Source organism: Somniosus microcephalus, chromosome 5 (genome assembly GCF_052327205.1).
Source record: "Somniosus microcephalus isolate GS21.2 chromosome 5, FLI_Smic_1.0, whole genome shotgun sequence".
Taxonomy (NCBI): Eukaryota; Metazoa; Chordata; class Chondrichthyes; order Squaliformes; family Somniosidae; genus Somniosus; species Somniosus microcephalus.
The window spans coordinates 260,065,234-260,086,752 of record NC_140991.1 but is presented as its reverse complement, the minus strand read 5'-3'; the positions used below and the strand labels follow the sequence as shown (position 1 = coordinate 260,086,752).

Here is a 21,519-nt window from a genome sequence, read left to right as displayed (position 1 = left end):
AATATCTTTCTGCACATGATGAGTGCTGTAGAAAGAACAAAATTGTTAATTGCACTCAATTAATCAGCAAGAATTTTCATGGATAGTAAGACCAGGACTGCCAGAGGACCTTTTTAATTCACTTAACTTTGTTGTTCTGTTGCTGATGGCAAGGTCAGTTGGAACTGCAGACCTGTTAGCAGATCTGGCGACTCAATGCTCCATCACACACTCACCTGCAACTCCAGCTGTCAGGTCCAAGCATGCTGGCGAAATATGGTCCAGAAACCAATCAGTGCTAATTAATTTGCAGAAAACATACCCAACCCCCGCCCCCCCCCCCGGTATTAAACAGTTAGGGATGCCATAACTGCACCATTACGCAGAGTCCAGAACTGTAAGATGACATTCTTTACACAGCCTTGGCTCCAGGAATTCCTTCCCCCCAGCTCTCCTGTTCATTACTCAGTGATGTAGCAGTGTGGGTTGGAAGCAGCAATTAAGTGAAGAAACATGACACTTCCACACAAATCTCAGGAACATTGCAAAAATCAGAATCCCAAATGTGCTCCAACATGAATAAAATCTGAAGTGAAAATGTTACACTCCCTCATCAGTCGAAAACAATAGCTAAAATGGCCCCAACAGTGAAAAAAATTAATTCTACCTTTAATGACTCGCAGTAATGTGTGTTTCAATACATGCGTCTATGGATAACTGAGTACACCACAAAGAAAAACAGACTGAGTTTCACTATATTAGAGGCTAATTTTCCTTCCAATTCTAGTTATTTTGAGAAGCAGTTTAGAAATGAAGGAATCAAACAGCCATCAAGAACAAAAAATATTAACATTTATAACTTTTGGGAACCCATCTTTAACCATTTTAGAAATGCTGGATGGTTTTTAGCCGACATGATTTTTTCCCCCAATTTAAACATTTCCAACAGTTAAAATCAGAAGGTCATCTCAATTTATTCTCACTTGAACATCAAGTCAAACATCAAAACTTTAAAAAACTTACTGATTCTTCATCCTGAATCATCTGTACAATGTTGTCAAGCACAGGCGCAAGATTCCTGCAAAAAAAATTTACTCATCAATAGTTCAAGGGATTTCTTAATTATCAACATATCATAAGTGCCATGTTGGAATGAAGCTCTATAATCAATACCAATTGTAGTTTTAAAACTTGCCCATCTTCTATTGAAGGCACCAACTATTGCTGAGGTACAGTTCCACTGGCACTGGCAGCCCTTTGGCACCTTGACCAAATGGCAATTATTCATGTCATGTATGAACCTAGACAGTTTGGATAGACTATTTGGCTATGGAGGTTATCGTAGTTATGCCCTATCCTATTCTCACTAAACATTCACACGAGTGAACTTGGCGGCAGGAATCACCGACAGCAATCAGGAGCAGGAAACATGGTTCATTTCCCCCTTTCTGGCCCCAGGGGCACAGAGTTTGGAGCACCCTTGCTTTGGCTGAGATCAGCAAACTAAACATAGACAAGGAATTGAACATGGAACATTCTGGTCTGTATGTCTTATTGCGGAGGTATGCACGGGCAGCACAGAACTAACCAGCTTCATTACATATTAATTGATGCCATTTTCAAAAACACAATAAATTGATTAGAGCAGTGAAAGTAAATATTAAGTGTGTGAGAGTATTATTCATTGCCTCAGTGTGATGGATTGTTACAACAACAGCGTACATTTATATAGCGCCTTTAATGTGGTAAAATGTCCTTAGGCACTTCACAGGAGCGTTATCGGACAAAATTTAACAGAGCAAAAGAAAAGGATTTGAAAAATAGATTAACACAGGATTTTATATTAAAAATACAAGTCAGAAGTTGCAATATGAAAAAAAAAGGTCAATTTTTTTAAAAACTCAGTTGCATTTGCATTTAGGACAGTTGTAAATGTATGCTGTGGTCTAATGAAAAGCCAAAAAGATGAAAATGAACCAAAAATCAAGGAACAAGATTTCATCATCTACTAAATGACAAGTACCCAATATTCTTTGTGACAGTGACGTACGAGAAGCATCACACTTTGAACCAGTAACACCCATATAATTAAATATCAGAAGGAGTCAAGACTAATTGTAGTCTTTGGGGTTAAAGGGAAAGGGGTAATTGTACTAGGGCATACAGATGTAATTCAGTTCCACTTTGAAGTCATACATTCTGCCCTCACTTTTATATTTCCATTATAAGCTCTTTTGTCCACATTTATGCTGGATTCTGCCAATATTAACATATCACACTGCAATTACACCCTCTAGCCAGTGTAATGGAACAAGTTGACAGGAAGTGCATGTGGATGTATTATCTATACATTATATAGATAGCCCATCAGATGATAAAATTATGGGAGTTGGGGAGGGTGGGGGATTGTATTGTGTTATGCATGTGGAGGCAGAATGTTATTCGTGGAAATACAACTGAGTCTGATGACATCAACGTGCTAAAGTACAGATTTAAAGCACGGAGAGGCAGATGAGTCACACAGTACACATGGGCGGAAACGCCAACTGTACAATAAAGCTCCAGCTGTTTACTCACTGGTCCCCACAGCTCACCTGCTTTGGTGGTTAGTCTCATTTGCACATGTCCCACAAGACAGAAAGATTCACCACATGCTACACAGTCTTTTTCAGTCTGGGTTTTTAAAAAAAACTGCTTTTCACATACTTAGTAGATCGGTTTGGTTACAAAGTAATAAGCCTTCTGCAGAGCATGACCAACATAATATAATGATGAAGAGCTACAAACAAATCATAGTCAAGAAGTACAATGTGAACTGTGAGGAACCTTCCTGTGATATTCTGTTATACATTTCTGCTGTATAACTTGAGGCGCATCAATTTCCCCATCAATGAGCTAACATGTTTGAGGTTGTGATGTTCAGAATAATTTTTTGACATGGTTCCCTTCCTGTATAGGAGAAGCATTAAACAGAGCTACGATCTACCCTGAAAGATCAATTTCACACATTTGTGATTTTTCAATGATGCACAGTTACTAAAATTTTCATGAACAGAATTCGCAAACTGTAACTGGCATTTCATCTTTGCATAACTAACAGAACAATTATAATGAGACTAATATTATGGATATACAAAATTATCATTCATTATAAAAGGCCTGCACTATTATGCTTTGTGGGCAAGGCTAGAAACCATGGCAATTCCCCTACCCTGGAGAAAAATCACAAAATAAAACTGGTGAGAAACAAACAGCCAATTCTAGTTGGATTTTTTTATACCTTCATCAACATGTTATATCTCAGCTTGGTTAACTTACACCAGGAATGCCCAAGCTTTAGTTCCCCATGGGCTACTTAGGGCACATAAACCGAACTCATTAATCTGCATCTATCTCAAACTGTCAAACTAACTGGTCCAAGTGTTATGATTTAAGATTTATCCAGTAATAAGACAGTGTAAAGAACAGCTCTTTCTAGGCTCTCAAAGTTCAAAGAAGCCAAATCAGCAAGTAAGAAATATAAGCACAAATAAAACTGGGTTGCCAGGGCTCGCAGGCTGGATACAACCACAGGGTGGACACCTCTGGTTCAAGCATAAACCTATGTTAATGTGCAGCAGCTAGCGTTTTACACCACTTCATGTTCAATTCCATCACGACAGCCAAGACCAGCACCCAGGAATTTCCCTGGAGCTGCTCCCAGTCTGCCGCACTTCCGGTGAAGTTATGGCGGTGGAGTGGGAGCAACACCATGGAAATTCTCTGTCTGGGTATCCCTGATGATGGTCCAACTTATACAGAGCCCAGGCAGCTTCCATGGCTCATGATACCTTTACTCACTAGCTTGGAACCGTGCTTCTACTAAAAGTGAATGCAAGGTCAGTCTCAAGCTTCTAATGCTTTCCTGGATTTTGGAAGCAAACCCAAAAACCTCAATGCTGAAATTACAAATGCTGCTGAGATTTCCAGTACTGAACATGCCCAAAATCTTACACGCAAACAAGAAACAGTTTTTCCACTAACAAGTCAAGGTCACTTATTCACTCATGTGCCAGATGGCACTGTACGATACACTGGAAAAACATAATAACCAAACTAAAAAAGTGACTTCATGGAACCGATATTAATATGAAGGTGGCTTCCGAGCGGGGGATTGGAATTACGTGGGGGAAACCTGGAAGTCAACTGAGTGGGTAGGTATTTGCGATCACAACTGAACTGTACCAATTAATTTTCGACTTCCGGTTTTGCGGCTCCAAGCTGCACAGTTGGCGTGATGCGCACCCGCATGACGTGATCTCAACTGTATTTAAAAGGACAGTGCACAAATGGAAATTGGAGGTGTTCAGAATGGATGGCAGACATAGAGCGAGGGCAGCACCCTGATTTAATGACATTTCACTGGAATTACTGCTGGGTGCAGTCAAGAGTAGGAGCGATATAGTTTTCGCCAGCAATGGGAGGAAGAAACCTGCAGCTCACTAAGAAGGCGTGGTCACATTCACCAAATGCAGTGCATCCATCGGGTGAATACCTCACCTTCGCTCACTCACAGGTTTGCTTTTTTTGGCCCTTTTAAAAGAAAGAGAGCACAAAACGCAAGGGAGAGGGACAGGACTGGAGGTGGACCGCCACAAATAGTGCAGCTCACTGACATAGAGGAGGATGCCCTGAAGATAAGTGGCACATCTGCATCCCTCTCAGTCGGAGATGGAGAGACAGGGAGCTCACAGAGAGATGGTGACAGAATTATAAATATCTCTGACACATATATACTGACTTCACTTCATCAATTACTGAACTATGAGAAGACTGAATATGGTGATTGTCAAGACTGTGACTTTGTCACATCTAAATCATATCCCTTTTTGTCTTCTGGGGACTTCTTGCACAAGTATCGTAGGACATTCATGAGGATGATTCTTCAGGAGAACCTCATACCTTCTGAGGGTGCACCATCACAGGACGTACAGCCATGCACTGCGCAAATACTCGCACTTCAGTGGCTCCAGTTCGAAAGTTAGTTGGGTTTTCATCTGGTGATTTACACCTCACAAGTGAGCACGAGCAGACACTGGTGGCAGAGACAGCCGTGAAGAGTCCACGTCGGGGGAGCAATCCTCTCCAATTTCTCCTCAACTGGACACAGATGCTGAACCCAGGAGGCTATTGTTGAAAAGGAGAATGCTAAAAGGTGCATCAGCAACTTAGCCAGATACTGACAGACATACCACGCAATGTTCTCATTAAGCTACAAGGCTGCACAGCGCTCTGGAGCTCCCGCGCAGCCAGCTCACTGGCTTTTAAATGGGAAAAACCACACATGCGCGGTATTTTGAATGGGCCGCACAGCCTCTTAAAGGGGCCACGCACCCAAAAAAAATTAAAGGGAACATTGGTGCCATGCACACACTCCACAAAAGCGGAGAAGATAGAGGAGTCCAACTCGATTGCTAGTGGATTGGTGGCACAAAGAATTGTGAGAATGCCTGCCTTGGAGAGAGATTCAGCCTCTATGAAACTTCAAGCAAGGCTCTCAAATGAGTCCATGCAGAACATGACCGTGCAGACTTTGGATGCCAACTTGTCTGCCGCCATAAACAGGATGTCAGTTACCGTGGCCTTACAACGTGTTACTGATCTTCACCAATCTGGTCTGCAGCTGAGCCGTAGAAGTGATGTTGGTGCTGGGCCAGGATAGGGATGATGGAGAAAGGGGACATGGAAGTGGGAACTCCACTCAAAGTGCTCCCACTTCTCATCCGTTGCCCTTCTCCCATCAGCCAGTACCCGATATGCTGCCTTGTCTCCCAATGGCCAAGTTTGCCCCTGCACAGGTGCAGATGGAGCAGTTTTTGGCAAGACCCTCAGGGCCTCTAAAACCCAGAGGTCATAGGCCAAAAGCATCTCAGCAATCAGAGCAGGGGTCTGAGCAGCCTGCCTCTATCGCTGCTCAAGCCACACAGGATGCACCATGCAGAAGCGGTAGGAAGCGCAAGTTGAAGAAATTGTAATTCACCAGGGGTATGCACAAAATGTTATGTTGTTAAGTTTCCTTTATGATGCCACATAAAATTCATTGATTAGCACCACTTCCACACTTGCCCATTATTGCATACCAAGTGCAATCTCGCATTTCACTTTTTTCATGACACCGTAAATATCAATGAATGATGGGACCCACTGGGTGGGTGTGCTGCTGGTGGTGGGAGTGGACCGCAGTATTTCATTTCTTACGTTTCACACTAGGTGAACCTTCATGGTACTAGGGCATCCCTGGCAACAATGTAAGCGGCTGGTCTGGCAATGGGTGCCCCATTTTCATCCTCCTCCTGCCCCTCCTCTATGTTCTCCTCATCCGAAGATAAGTTATGAGCTCCTTCATGGGAAGTGGGCGGGGAAGTGGCTTTGAGCCCAAGATCAGCCATGATCTTATTGAATGGCGGAGCAGGCTCGAGGGGCCAAGTGACCTATTCCTGCTCCTAGTTCTTATGTTCATCCTCCTCCACCTGCAATCCCCTCTGCTGCGCAATGTTGTGCAGGATGCAGCACACCACTGTTATTCTGGACACCCTGGCTGGTGAGTACTGAAGGGCACCTATCTAGGCACCTGAAGTGCATCTTCAACATTCCAATGGCTTGCTCGATGACACACCTGGTAGTCATGTGGCTCTCATTGTAGCGCCCCTTCGCCTCATTGGTGGGGTTCCTCACAGATGTGATGAACCAAGTTTGAAGTGGGTATCCCTCGTCTCCTGTGAGACAGCATTCAGGTCTGCTTCCTGGATCGAAAAGGTCCGAGATGTTGGACTGTCTCAGTATGAAGGCATAATGACAGCTCCAGGGGAATTTGGCACAGACCTGCATGAACCTTCTTGTGGTTGCTCACCAGCTATGCATTGATGAATGCACATCCCTTGCGGTTTTTAAAACTCCTGGTTGCTGTGGCGGTGCTCGAATTGTCTCGTGTGCGATCGATGGCACCCTGTACCTGGGGGAATCCAGCCAGAGAGGTGAATCCGAGTGCCTGCTCATTCTGACTATTCTCATCACCGGGGAAATGTACATAATTGTCGGCCCTGGCAAACAAGCCTGCATTATGCATTTACATGCAACCGAGTGGGAGATCCTAGATATGTCACCGGTATCACTCTGGAAGGATCCGGAGGCGAAAAAGTTGAGGGCGATGGTCGCTTTCACAGCCACTGGTAATGCGTGGCCACCAGGTCTAGCAGGTGGTGGGAGCGGACAGCAGGATTTCATTTCTTGTGGAGCAGCTCTTCCTGTAGGAGACTGCAGATGTCAAGGAAGATGTCTTCTGAGAGGTCAAGGAAGCTGAGCCTTTATCTGTAAACCCTGTGACGTGGGTAACGCCTCCTGTGACCTCAGATCCTCTCTTGTGCACCTCCCTCCTGTGCAAGTGCTGATCCCACCACAGCCAGTCATCACGGCTGCGGATAGTGATGGTCTTCCCCTTCTGATGTGCTGTCAGACACATCCAAGGCACCTCCTTTCCTGATTTTGGCAATCTGAAATCCTCAAAAGGTTGAAAAAAGCTGTATCCACACAAGCAATCTCCACCCAACATTTGCCAGAGGGAACTAAGACACCAGCTGCAGTAAGTGAGCTTTTATTCAGATGGGACAATAAGAAGTTTAAATACCCACCTGAACTGCTGCTTAACCTCACCTGTTTCACTGGTCAATTTCCCAAGCCCTGGGAAATCCATGCAGCTCAAGTTAAAATTGGAGCCAAGTTAAAAACAATTTAAAAAGAGCTCATTAACCTCTCCCAAGGACGTTAACTGAGCCAATACCCACCCATGTCCAATTATTAAATTCCCGATGTCAGCGTGTAGGTTTCTCGTCGGCGTCCAAATGCGCCTCCATTAAACCCAGATGTGGGTTGCGCTCCCGCTCCAAAAATCACAAATTTCACCCCCCGCCCCTCGCCAACCCGTTCCCAATCCACCCGTTCTTGGGGGTTAAAATGCACCCCCTATGTATTTGCACTTGCAAAATGATTAGGTCTAGACTGATATTTTTTTCAGAATATCACTCTCACTATTAATATGAAATATGCTGTACTGTCTAACCTTCACAATGACCAGGAACAAGAACTAAAGCCAGTCAGAATCTAAAAGTGCTCCAAAAATGGCAGGTTCAAGGTTTTTCTAAAATAATCTTAATCTATGCCAATTAAGACCCTTCAAAATGTTTTTTTGCACACACTTCAAAAGCAAGTAAAAAGAGCAGACATGCACTAATGTGGTGCATTTCCAGGGTCTTGTCAAATGTTTATTTATATCATTCTGGTGTGAGATACAGTTGGAATCATAGCGACAAATGGAGGAATGTTTACTTCTGGAAAAAAAAACTGCTATGCTCACTTGCCATCCTTGACCTGCAGTAATCTGGAAATCCATTCAAATCTCCAGTGAGATACAAGTGACTCACCACTGCAGCCTCAGAATTTGAACTTCTGGGATTTAGAGGATCTAAACTCCACCACCCGCTCCTCCCCATCTCCGAAGCCCAAATTTATCTCAACACTTGCATAACCACTGGGGGGCCTTTACTGGAACTGCTATATTAATACTTAAAAAAAGCTTATAAAGGGCCAAGCTTTAATATACAGTACAAGTAAATAACAACCAGTAGTTTGAGCATCAACTACCCACCCCAGATAATCAAACGTTGTTACTATAGTGTTACAGGGAAACTTTTTTTAATTTCAATTTTCTCTCTTGAAGACATTGTTGTGCAGTTCCATGGGCGCTGGCACCTCTCCAGTAACTTCCCTAAGTGGTCATGTCAGCATGTTATTTAATCATTGATGGCATCACAGCCAAATCCAATCCTGCCCTTACTCACTGTCCACACATGCACATTTTCAGCAGGAGTCAACCTGGCTTATTTTTTCCTTCTCGAAGCAGAGCCACTGACTCCAACTATTGCACCAGCTGAGATCAGCACAGTCTGGGAATCGAACTTGGGACCCACTGATCTTTATGGGTTACTGGTACAATGGGCAGTGCCTGATTGTACATTGCGATTGAAAAAACAATTTTTTTTTAAATCTAGAAGGTAAACTTTCTATTTCTAATCCAGGACTACACAACTAAAACAGCTGGAAGGGCAGATGACCTGCCTGCAGACCTCTGCTAATTGGTCCAAATTTGCTTCTAGGAGTTGCAGGAGCAGCTAGACAGATTCGATTTCCCTTCTTGTGATGAGTGCCAAGCCTCTAGTTCTTCCCACAGCAATGCAACAAGGGATGAGGTGAAGGAGCATAGTGGCGATCAAATCTGCAGTTTACCATTACAAGACACAACCCAAAAACTGCACTACAGTTTAAGCAACAGTTAAATTATTCAAGATTAATATTTTGAATAAAAGATTTTGTGCACTAAACACAGTGGGGTCGATTTTCCTGGAGCCGTCAGGCGGGGTTTCAGGCGTGTGGGAAATCCCGAATTCGGGGGTCCCGACACCATCCCGCCCAAAACCCCGCTCCACGCAAGTTTCAGAGGCGGCGGGTACCCGCCCCGCACTGGGACCCGCCGACCCCAGGCGGGAAGGGATTAGTGCCAATTAACTGCCTGTTAACAGGCAGTTTTTAGCCTAATCCCTATTTTGAGGGGTGTCGTGTGGGATTCCCGACGGCTCCAAACCACGCCAGGTTAGAGCAGGCGGGCCGTCGGGTTGAAGGAGTTGGAGGGGTCGCGATGTCCGTGTTCAGGTGAGTGATGGGTGCATGAGTGCAAAGGTAAGTGTGTTTAGTGTGTCTAAAGAACTTTTACTAAGCTGTACTTACCTTAACAGCCTTTCTTCCTGTAGGCGTCGGGAGCGCATCACTCAGCCGGCACTTAAAGCTGAATGGCTGCGATCTGTGAAAAGTGACAGCCTTCAGCTTTGAGTGCTGCTGAGAGTTCTAACTGAGTCTGTGCAGAAGGACTCATGTTAGAACTCAGACTGTCAGTGTTTGGCAGCTTCAAACAGCTGTGAAACACTGATATTTCATCTGTCAAGAACTCCTGACAGATGAAATTACAGTCTGTGACGTCACCTGTTGCCGGGTGGCCCTTAATTGGCCTGCTGGGCGGGCTCAACAAGGTCAATCAAGGGAAAATTGCGCGGATTGGCCGGATGTCGATGTAGGCGGGTCTAAAGCCCGAAAGTTGTAGTCCCGCCTTCTTCCTGACAGCTTCGGGAAAATCGACCCCAGTGTCTATATTCACTATACTTCATTTTCATTCTCTTTTTCCCAGGTCTAAATTAGTTTGGAAACAGTATTTAATGATGCATTCCATTAACAAAGGCAAGTCCATACCAATAAAGCCTAGTATGAGCTAGATAGTAAAAGTAGTTTAGTTCTTAACCAGTAGGATGCTGTAGGAGCCTCAGGGTTGCCCATTGGACTTACTTCTAGCAAATTGGATAAATCTGGTCAGGTTGTAATCATGCTCAACAAGGTGTTAAATGTGAAAGGGGAAAGAGCAACTCCTTGCCAGTGCTCAGTCATGAGACCGTACCACCGTTTAGCCATACATGGAATGATATTTGTGGTAAACATAAAGCAGTTCTTATCCTAACCTGGTACAGTAGTTTTGAATGGATGTAACAACACCATGGGAGAAAATACAAGTACAAACAAGGTTAAGTTTTGGCAATTTTCCTGTAGAAAAATTAAGTAGATCGTCATATTTATGTGGAATGTTACTGCAGTAGACTAAAGTATCTATCACAAGTCATGCTGAATGAATTTACTTGAAAACAATGCAACTGATGCTTAGTAGCTTGTTTCTGTAGTTAGACACAAGAAGTACTTACTTGGACTTTATGTTGTTGAAGTTTTTGCCTAAAGCTAGATGGCGAATTGATCTATTCTTGCTCATCCATACCACAAGAGTAGCAAGATCGGAGTCTAAACCTGTACAAAAAAAGGTTACAAATTGCAAACATGAACAGGCTGCACAATTTCCAACATGAAAGTCGTACTGTATGCTGTCCTTTCAATAGTTTTGTATATGTGTAGGAGAAAACATGTCTGCACGAAACAACTGACAGGATAGCATGGCTGTTGTATATGGAGGGGATGCAATGTAAATACTAACAGTGCATTGTCTTTACAGCGTGTCTTCCTGCAGCAGCCATGACTTCTGCAGCAGTGGCTCTGCAAGGTAAACATGACAGGGCCGTCTCCAGAGATGCTGCGATCCACCTGAAGAGGTGGTGCCGCTGGAGCTACAGCAGCAGTGTAAATACTGCCTTTGGGGATGCTGGCCACAGATTTTTCTGGGTGAGGGTGAGCTTGCCTGTACAGCCCAGCAATGCAGGCAGACCTTCTTCAACCATAAGGAAAAGGAAGAAAGAACTTGCATTTATATAGCACCTTCACGACCCTCAGGATGTCCCAAAGCGCTTCACAGCCAATTAAGTACTTTTTTGAAATGCAGTCACTGTAATAATGTAGGAAACACGGCAACTAATATGCACACAGCAAGCTCCCATAAACAGCAGAGATAAATGATCAGATCATCTGTTTTTAGGGGTTAGTTGAGGTGTAAATGTTGGCTAGGACCGGGGAGAGTCTACTCTTCGAAAAGTGCTGTGGGACCCTTTATGTCCACCTGAGAGGGCAGATGAGGCCTCAGTTTAATGTCTCACCTGAAAGACACTGGGGTCGATTTTCATTGACCCATGGAGTCGGGATTGGAGGCGTGCGGGGGTTTAAAGTCCTGAATTCGGGGGTCCCGACCCCATCCCGCCTCCATGTAAGTTTCAAAGGAGGCGGGCACCCGCCCTGCACTGGGACCCGCCTACCCGAAGCGGGAAGGGATTAGTGCCAATTAACTGCCTGTTAACAGGTAGTTAACAGGCAGTTTTTAGCCTAATCCCTATTTTAAAGCTTGAAGTGGTGGGGGGGGGGGGGGGGGAGGAATTGAAGGAACAATCTGTGCTTTTGTAAGAGGCTATACAAATGCATGTTGTTGTTGTACATCATGAGCTTTATCTTGATAATCTGAGAAACATCATTTGCTTCTACTCTATGCTTTCTATCCTTCAGTCATCCCTCTGAACATGCTGCTACTTTCCCTTCAATACATGGGCTTTAATCTTCATCATGTACCTTATGTGGACCCTTTATCAAATACTTTATGGATCTCTAAATAAACCACATCTACTGCAATACCTTTATCGAACAATTTGATTAAATTTCTCAAGCATGACCTACCCTTTACAAATCTCCACTGACTACGCAGATGAGCTCATAACTTACTAAATGTTCACAAACGTTTATGTTTTCCTGCAATTTCCATACTACTGATATCAGACTAACTGTCGACATTTACTTGGCTTATCAGTCCAGTTTTCAAACTGGAATGCAATATTCACCATCCTCCAGTCCTTTGGTACAATTCTTATTTGCAAAGAATTAAAAAAATTATGACAGTGCCTCTGCTATTTCATCAGTAACCTCCCTCAGTTTTCTTGAGATACCCTATGTGCAACTGATTAATTATGCTGCTGATCCTTATAAATCCTACCACTAGCAAATACATTTAATACAAAACCTCCAAGATGACACAATGAGGGCATTTAAATGGAGTTGACAGACACTGACAGGTTTGTTAACAAATCATTTATAGCTAATTTCTGCTATAGAAATGCCGTCCATGGTCATTTAGCACCATCAGCTCAGATCCTGGGTGCTGAACATCATCTTGTTAATATTGCTAGGAAGATCCCACAACAACATAAAAGCATCTGCACAAATGGAGTTGTTTTAAAACTGTAATGTTCAAATATGGATCTTGTCCCATTACCTTCCCCAATGTCTGTGGAAGGGCTGTATAGGGCAGTAAGCGCCAAACTGTCTTACTGACTTGTAAAGGGGAAGGGTTGACTCATTCACCATGCTGGAGGCCACAGTACATGTTGCCTCTGTCAGTAAGACCTGCTGTCTCTATATTGGCATGCTCTGTACAGCCTATTACTTTATTGTACTTTTGAAATTGGGTTCGTCAGTGGCAACTCAGTGTAGCAATGAATTGTTACAGCCTAACTTTTGGTTCTTGCACCTAGCTTACAAAACCTTTCTATGCTACTGCTGGAATAGGACATTTAGGTGACAAACCAAAACTGCACTGAAATGCATCACTTAATTCAGCTTCAAATATGGATCTTGTCCCATTACCCTCTCCAATGTGGAATTCAGTTTCAGAACCAGGGCACCTGAGAATAAAGTTTCTAAACTACGTAGTTTTTGAATGAATGCTTTCATCTTTAGCATTAAAAAAGCTTCAAATTTTGTTGTTTCCATGTTACCCAGTTCTGAAGCAGAGTGAGAAAAGTCATGCTGCATGTATAATCCTAACATTAAATAATTTTGAAATCAGCTGAGCATTTTTCTCCCTTGAAGAACAAACTTGGACTTATAGATTGCCTCATATGTCCTCGACCTCCCAAAGTGATTCATAGCTATTGAATTACTTTTGAAGTAGTGTCACTGGCAAGAAAACAGGCGCAGGCACTGCAATGCGAGATATTCCCGCGCACTTTCAAAAAGTGCAGGCAGCACATCAATTTGGTGCTGCCTGCTAACTTAAATGATTGTAGCGCACAGCCTAGCAACTATCGTGCTACTGACAGGTTGTGCGCTCATCGGTGGACCCAAGTTAGCGATGCTGGAGCGAGGTTGCCTTTCCTTAAAGCTAGGCTGTTCATTTTCAAGGCAGTCTCTAGCCCTTAAAGCTGAACTGCCTTCTGAAAAAATCATTAAAAATCAAAAATCATTCAAAACTGGGCAGTCTGCAGCTCTGAAAGCTGAACTGACTTCTGCGCATAAAAAATGCTAAAAGTGCTTCAGCACTAACATAAATGGCTCAACAGGTCGAGGAAAGGGCACCCATGGTCTCGGACGCAGCACTCGAGCTTTGTGCAGGGTGTCAACACTGGAAGAGAGGTCCTCTACCCACAGAGAGCCAGGAGGACCTCCAGAAAGAAGAATGTGGGGCAAAATCGCCGAGGCCGTCACTGCCAGCAGTGTCGCCTCCAGGACCTGGCTCCGTGCCCAAACAAGTTTCAGGACCTCAGCTGACTGGTCAAGATCAGTGATTGCATCTTCAAAAGCCATCTCCTACCAACTTGTGATAGTGATAGACTTCAAGAAGACATAGGCAGGCTGGTGCAATGGGCGGACACGTGGCAGATGAAAGTTTACGCAGAAAAATGCGAAGTGATACATTTTGTTAGGAAAAATGAGGAGAGACAGTATAAACTAAAGGGTGCATGAACAGAGAGACCTGGGGGTATATGTGCACAAAGCATTGAAGGTGGCAGGGCAGGTTGAGAAAGCAGTTAAAAAAGCATACGGGATCCTGGGCTTCATAAATAGAGGCATAGAGTACAAAAGCAAGGAAGTTATGATGAACCTTTATAAAACACGGGTTCGGCCTCAACTGGAGTATTGTGTCCAATTCTGGGCACCACACTTTAGGAAGGATGTGAAGGCCTTAGAGAGGGTGCAGAAAAGATTTACAGGAATGGTTCCAGGGATGAGGGACTTCAATTATGTGGATAGACTGGAGAAGCTGGGGTTGTTCTCCTTAGAGCAGCGAAGGTTGAGAGGAGATTTGATAGAGGTGTTCAAAATCATGAGGGGTCTAGACAGAGTAGAGAGAAACTGTTCCCATTGGTGGAAGGGTTGAGAACCAGAGGACACAAATTTAAGGTGATTGGCAGCAGAACCAAAGGCGACATGAGGAAAAACTTTTTTACGCAGCGAGTGGCGATGATCTGGAATTCACTGCCTGAAAGGGTGGTGGAGGCAGATTCAATTGTGGCTTTCAAAAGGGAATTGGCTAAGTACTTGAAGGAAAATATTTGTAGGGCTACGGGGAAAGGGCGGGGGAGTGGGACTAGCTGAAGTGCTCTTGCAGAGAGCCGGTACAGGCTCGACGGGCCGAATTGCCTCCTTCTGTGCTGTAACCATTCTATGATTCTATGAATTGTACCACTAGCCTCACACACTGCTCAATGCACGACCACCCCATCACTTACCTATCAACAATCTCAATCAAACATGAGGCACACCTACCTTCACCTCACCCCCTTGGAGGAGACGATGCTGGCCATTCTTGGCACGGGCAGGGCTGAAAGAATACAAGATGCTGGTATCCACATACATTATCCTCCTTCTCACATCCCACTTCCCCCTCATCCCACAATCTGTTCTGATGTACAAGTAGCACATGGTGCAAGCATGCACTTCTTGCTTTCCCGCCTCCCCTCACCACAACCCTACCCACCCTTCCTCATTTCAGACACACAAGAAATCTAGCCTGCCCAGCCGGTGGTTCACCAAGAAGTGGGAGGAGAGTGAAGTAGAAGAAACACCGTCACTCGATTTCACACTCCCAGCCACCAGCTCCTCAAGGTCGCTCTGCAAGGTCATCGGCAGTCTCCCCCACTGAAAGTCAGCTGCCTTCCACCAACCATGCTGCAGCCACTGGGGTAGCTGTGCACAACATCACTAGGATAGGCAAAGGCAGATGCAAGACACTCACTAAGGGAATACACAAAGGTGATCATTTGATTTTTTGATGTAATTCTGGATGCATAATGGATAAAGTTGGATAGGAACATTTGCTTTGTTGTGGCTTTTATTTTAGCATTGTGGCCAAGAGGATGCTGTGATGGTCAGTAACAGAGGGACGGTAATGTGTGGGACAAATGTTGAAAGGGGATTTAGGGTTGTGCTTGCTGGTACCATGGGCGGATGATTCGATCCCAGATATCCCAGCCAGAAAGGGGCTGTCTGGGTTGCCTTCTTCCTTCCGCTTCTTCCTCTTCTGCTTCCTCCTCCTCCCTCTGCGAGCAGCTTGGCCCCTTTGCTGCCTCTGCTTCATCTCCATGTGATGTTGCAGCCCAAGAGGGACTGCACGCCAAAAGACTTCACGCTCTGCATATTTACATGTTGGCGCTGAGCGCAGGGAACTGCAGTGCTAACAACCGCCCCAAAATGGCGGCTGCTGTGTTCCACACCAGAAGCGGGCGGAAGCGAGGCGACCGCCATTATTTCAGCAAAACTGGCCTTAACGGCCGGTGATAGACTTCCGAATTTTGCAGCCATTGTTTTTTATGCAATTTGGCAGCCAATTTGCATACACCAAAATCCCACAAACAGCAAAGGAGATGAATGACCTGTTTCTGGTGACGTTGGCCAGGACACTAGGACAACTTCTTACTCTTCTTCATAAAGTGCAATGGAATCTTTTAACATCCACCTGAACCACTCGAACAGGCAAACAGAGCCTTGATCTAACAGCTCATCTGAAATATGGCATCTCTGACAAAGAACAATACCTGTGACACTGCAGCGCTTCTTCGGTACTCCACTGAATATTACAGTGTAGATTAAGTGCTGCAGTCTTGGTTTGGGGCTTGAATCCACAACCTTCTGCCTCGGAGGTGAGTGCTATTAACCGAGCCAAGCTGACACTAAACAACCCTAATAGCTCATGAAATAAGTGAAATGTTATTGAGTTATACAGAATAGAAGGATTCCAAGTTCAATTTCTACAGAGACCTGAGGTAGCCAGGAGAGTGGTCGGGAAACTGCAAATGGTCTCAGTGTTGCCAGAGTAGGAACAGGAGGAGCACAAAGGAAAATGAGCCAGGGTTCCTGTTGGAAGTTGTGCATACATGGGCATCAGGTGAAAACAGGATTAGCTTCCATTACGATGTCTCGTACAGCTGAATCCCTTGCCAACATTCACTGGCCTAGAATGGCCACCTACGTGATGGACTGTTGGTGCTTGTGGAACTGTACAGCCAATAGGAGTCACAAACAACCCCCCACCTCTACCTCGGTTCGGGAACAGAAGGGAGCAAAAAATGGATATTTAGAAGAGCATGACAAATCAGTTTCAAAATAACTAATATTGTGAAATTGAAACCCTTGCAGAAAGGGTTACAATCATCTTGTTATCTCTATCATCCATCTGGAGACTTTTCCTTTCAGTATTTCATGGAAGAACGTTTGAGTCTGTTCTGGCGTGCAGCATTCCTGCTCCAACATGCTGTGTTTGTCAATCATGCTTTGGTTTGTGCCTGCAAGTACATGCAGTATCGATATTGGCCATTTTATGAGGGGGAAGCTTTCTTGACAGGAGAAAATAAAAATTCCCAAGAAAGCAACTGCTTAAATGGTTAAGCAAAGAATATTGGCAGAGGCCTGTAAACAGGTCTCTTTACCAATGCCCCCCCTCAAAAAGCTGAAGAGAAACTCAAATGGCATTAACGATATGCAGACACAAAAATCCTGCAATGAGCTGCAACTGTCCTATCTCTTGACATCAGCACAGAATTGTATTAAATGTCAAGCATAATCATTATTTAAGCATTAGTGTCACCCCTCCCCCACCAAGAAAAATCAAAAACTTTGATGAAAGTGGGAATTTAGGTGGAAGTCTGACAATGGTAATAGGTTAAAGTCCAACTCCAGAGACTTGAGCACAAAAATCTAGGCTGACACACCAGTATAGGACTGAGGGAGTGCTGCAGTGTGGGAGGTGCCGTCTTTCAGTTGAGACATTAAACTGAGGCCCCGTCTGCTCTCTCAGGTGGACGTGAAAGATCCCCTGGCACTCGAAGAAGAGCAGGGGAATTATCCCCGCTGTCCTGGCCAATATTTATCCCTCAATCAATATCACTAAAACAGATTATCTGATCATGACTACATTGCTGTGCGCAAATTGGCTGCCGCGTTTCCTACATTACAAGAGTGACTACACTTCAAAAAGTACTTAATTGGCTGTAAAGCGCTTTGGGATGTCTGGTGGTCGCAAATGGTGCTATATAAATGCAAGCCTTTCTTACTTTCTAAAATAAGATATTTTATAGCTCTAGTGAAAGAAGGGGTTAACCTAGTTGATCAAATGTTTATTCAACCAAAAATCTAGTTTAACACATACAAACAGAAAGTGCTATATCCAGAGCAGCTTCTTTGAAAACAGGTTTCCACAGGGTGTGAATGATGCCTACTGCAAGTTCTGCTGAGATTTCACACGGCTTTATGGAAGCATCCAAAGGTTTACTCATGGATTCCTGACATGGTACATTAAACTCAGCATCCCTATTACTGTTCTTTTGAAGATGAAATTCATTGTAAACATCAAGCAAGTAATGTTTCTCACCATTGTCTGAAATATCCAGTTTTGAAATGTTATGGACTTCTGCAATGCAGCCTTCCAAAATCTGAGCCCCACCTGACCTTAGCTGCAGACAAAGAAGCTTGAAATTAGTTTTACTGGGATACCATGTGGAGATTTAATGATTACTGATGTTTCCAACAATTACAATCGGCATTACAGGAATGTTTTGCTATTCAACTACTGGGAAATAAAAAATGTCACCATAATTCTTATAATTCACTTTGCAAACTTACTGCACCTTTTCTGGAAGAAGGTTTCAATTAGTAGACAATTTTAAGCAAATTTTACAATTCTTAAAGATGCCTTTTAGTTTTTGCAATATGTAGCCTAATGATGTTTGGAAATGCACTGATAATTTCTACTGCAGTTAACTATGTTCAAGGCTACTGCAATTCAACAAAAGCAGTTAAGTCTAGTGGCATTTTGCACCGTGCTTTCCACAAAAGCCCATAAGTGATCAAATACTATACAAGGATCTGATGAAATGAGAGATGAGTAAACCCTATAAAGTTTTTCATTCAACCATGTGCATTAGCTAAGTTTTAAAAGAGGTGCAGCACATTCTCTCTCTCTCAAACAAAATGCAAATACAGCTTGGTCAATTTGTTGCGCTTAAAAAATTGAATTATCGAATAATTCAAATTAAGCAATGTCAATAACACAGTGAAGTGGGAATTTAGTGCTGAAAATTTTGAATTATCTGATAATTTGAATTAAGCACCTTTGAATTGAGTAGACTGTAAACCAAAGGTCAATGCAAAAGCAGCAGGAAGCAGCAATCGGCACATGGAACAAAATTAATGTGGTTACTGTAACACCTAAATAATGTATTAATGATTAATCTAAAATAAAAAAAAGTGGTGGTTGCTTCCTTACACTAATGATATTATTGTTCACAAATGATCTCAACACTTAGATGGTAATTTCTTCCTCCCTCCCACCCTCCAGTACTTGTTAAGTTCCAACTTGAAGTGGCCAGGAATCTTCAATGTTTTTAATATCACTGATTGCTATCACTGATGAAAATTGTTTCATGATTTGCGTAGCTCAGCCTTTTTTTTTTAAACAATTTTTTTTTGCCTCCCAGTTTAAAATAAAATATGTACCAAATAGAGCTTTAACTGCTTGTTCTTCAGCACTAGTTGTGGGCTTCTAATCCTAGATCCTGATGTGGACTTTGTACTAGTTTCTACCAGGTGTCCAATAACAATTGTGACGTAAAAATGTATTAAAAGGTGACATGAAATTTAAACACTTTGTTTATTCCAATTAATGTTTGTGGTATTTTACATTTCCTTAACTCCATTTTATAATATTCAGCTGTTAAGAAAATGGATGAGTATGAAAATCCATTTCGAAAGCTGCAACTGACACTAAAAAAAGAGCAGTATTACTATTAATTGACTTGACAACTACAATAGCCTGTAAATTTCTCATGAAGGTTTACTTATACCATTATCTCAATATGCAGACTTTATAACTGAAAAGGCAGAACACTGCATTAAAAACAGGTAGCTTAAAACACAGTAGGCCGTACATCAAAAGACACACACTAAGGCTTTTTCCTTTAAACGGGGTCAAGTGTTTCATCAAATGAAACTTGCCCAGCACATCATACAAAACACTAGGCTTGAGCCCAAAATTTTATTGCACAAAACATCTGTGCCAAATAGTTCCAACGATAATCCTGACAGACAGATAAGGAACCATTTACTGGATCAACAAAGGTTAAAAGGCAGGGAGGGTACTTACACAGTGACCAAGCTAAGGAAAGCAGTAGAGGGGAAAAGAATGGCATACATCAGTGCAGAGCTGGCATAGGCAATAGCATCACAGCACAGTGAGTTCAGCAACCCTGTCTTCTGCATCACACTACTCCTTGAAAATTGTTAAAATATAATTGGCGAAACAAGCCCTGAAAAGATCTGGTTATACAGATGGCTCTGCAATATATTACTACATAAACATCAACAAATGCAGATTCACCAATATATAGAAGCACGGTCACTATTCAATTAGCTAATAAATATTTCTACACAGAACTTCTTGATGAGACATAGGGGCCGATTTTCCTGCAGGTGCGGGGAATTGTCGGGTTCCCCGAATGTTGGGGTTCCCACACCAATGTAAATGGGTCTGCCAGATTGATGTAATTTTCCCTCAATTGGCCAATTCATTTCCAGCGTGTAGGAACCCTTGCTAATTGACTATTTCCAGTCAGAAAGTCGCACAGTATGATGTCATCATTCGTGGTGCTTTTAAGGTCCACAGCAAGCATTGCTTCCTCTGCAGGCTTCCAAACAAACCACACAGGATGGCAGAGGAGCCTGCAGCAGCTGTGGCCAGTTCCAGACCTCGAGCTACCTCCAGATTCGACGAAGCTTCACTGCAGGCATTATTGGATGGGGTCAGGGCCCACAGGGAGGTCCTCTTCCCTAGGTCATAGAAACATAGAAGATAGGAGCAGGAGTAGGCCATTCCGCCCCTCGAGCCTGCTCCGCCATTCAATGCGATCATGGCTGATCATCCAAATTCAGTACCCGGTCCCTGCTTTCTCCCCATACCCCCTTGATCCCTTTAGCCTTAAGAAATATATCTAACTCCTTCTTGAATATATTTAATGTATTGGCCTTTACTGCCTTCTGTGGTAGAGAATTCCACAGGTTCACCACTCTCTGGGTGAAGAAATTCCTCCTCATTTCTGTCCTAAATGGCCTACCCCTTATCCTTAGACTGTGACCCATGGTTCTGGACTCCCCGACCATCGGGAACACCCTTCCTGCATCTAGTCTGTCCAATCCTGTCAGAATTTTATAAGTTTCAATGAGATCCCCTCTCATTCTTCTAAACTCCAGCGAGTACAAGCCCAATCGACCCAATCTCTCCTCATACGTCATTCCTGCCATCTCAGGTATCAGCCTGGTGAATCTTCGCTGCACTCCTTCCATGGCAAGAACATCCTTCCTCAGATAAGGCGACCAAAACTGCACACAATACTCAAGATGTGGTCTCACTAAGGCCCTGTACAACTGCAGCAAGACATCCTTGTTCCTGTACGCAAACCCTCTCGCTACGAAGGCCAACATACCATTTGCCTTCTTAACCGCCTGCTGCACCTGCATGCTGACCTTCAGCGACTGGTGCACAAGGACACCCAGGTCTCGTTGCACTTCCCCCTTCTCCCAATCTATTGCCATTCAGATAATAATCTGCCTTCCTGTTTTTGCCACCAAAGTGGATAACCTCACATTTATCCACATTATATTGCATCTGCCATGCTTCTGCCCAATCACCCAACCTGTCCAAATCATCCTGTAGTT

The 21,519-nt window shown here is 43.6% G+C and overlaps 1 protein-coding gene across 1 annotated transcript in view; it reads right to left on the bottom strand.

Moving 5' to 3' along the window:
* The window catches only part of LOC147117677 (F-actin-uncapping protein LRRC16A-like), a 494,673-nt gene that overhangs the window by 168,624 nt on the left and 304,530 nt on the right, over positions 1 to 21,519 (bottom strand). The window contains exons 17-19 of the mRNA XM_085989391.1: positions 18,182 to 18,263; positions 10,812 to 10,911; positions 1,003 to 1,057 (exon numbers count right to left, since the gene is read on the bottom strand). Of these exons, the coding sequence (XP_085845517.1) occupies positions 1,003 to 1,057; positions 10,812 to 10,911; positions 18,182 to 18,263 (237 nt within the window). The remainder of the gene's footprint in view (positions 1 to 1,002; positions 1,058 to 10,811; positions 10,912 to 18,181; positions 18,264 to 21,519) is intronic.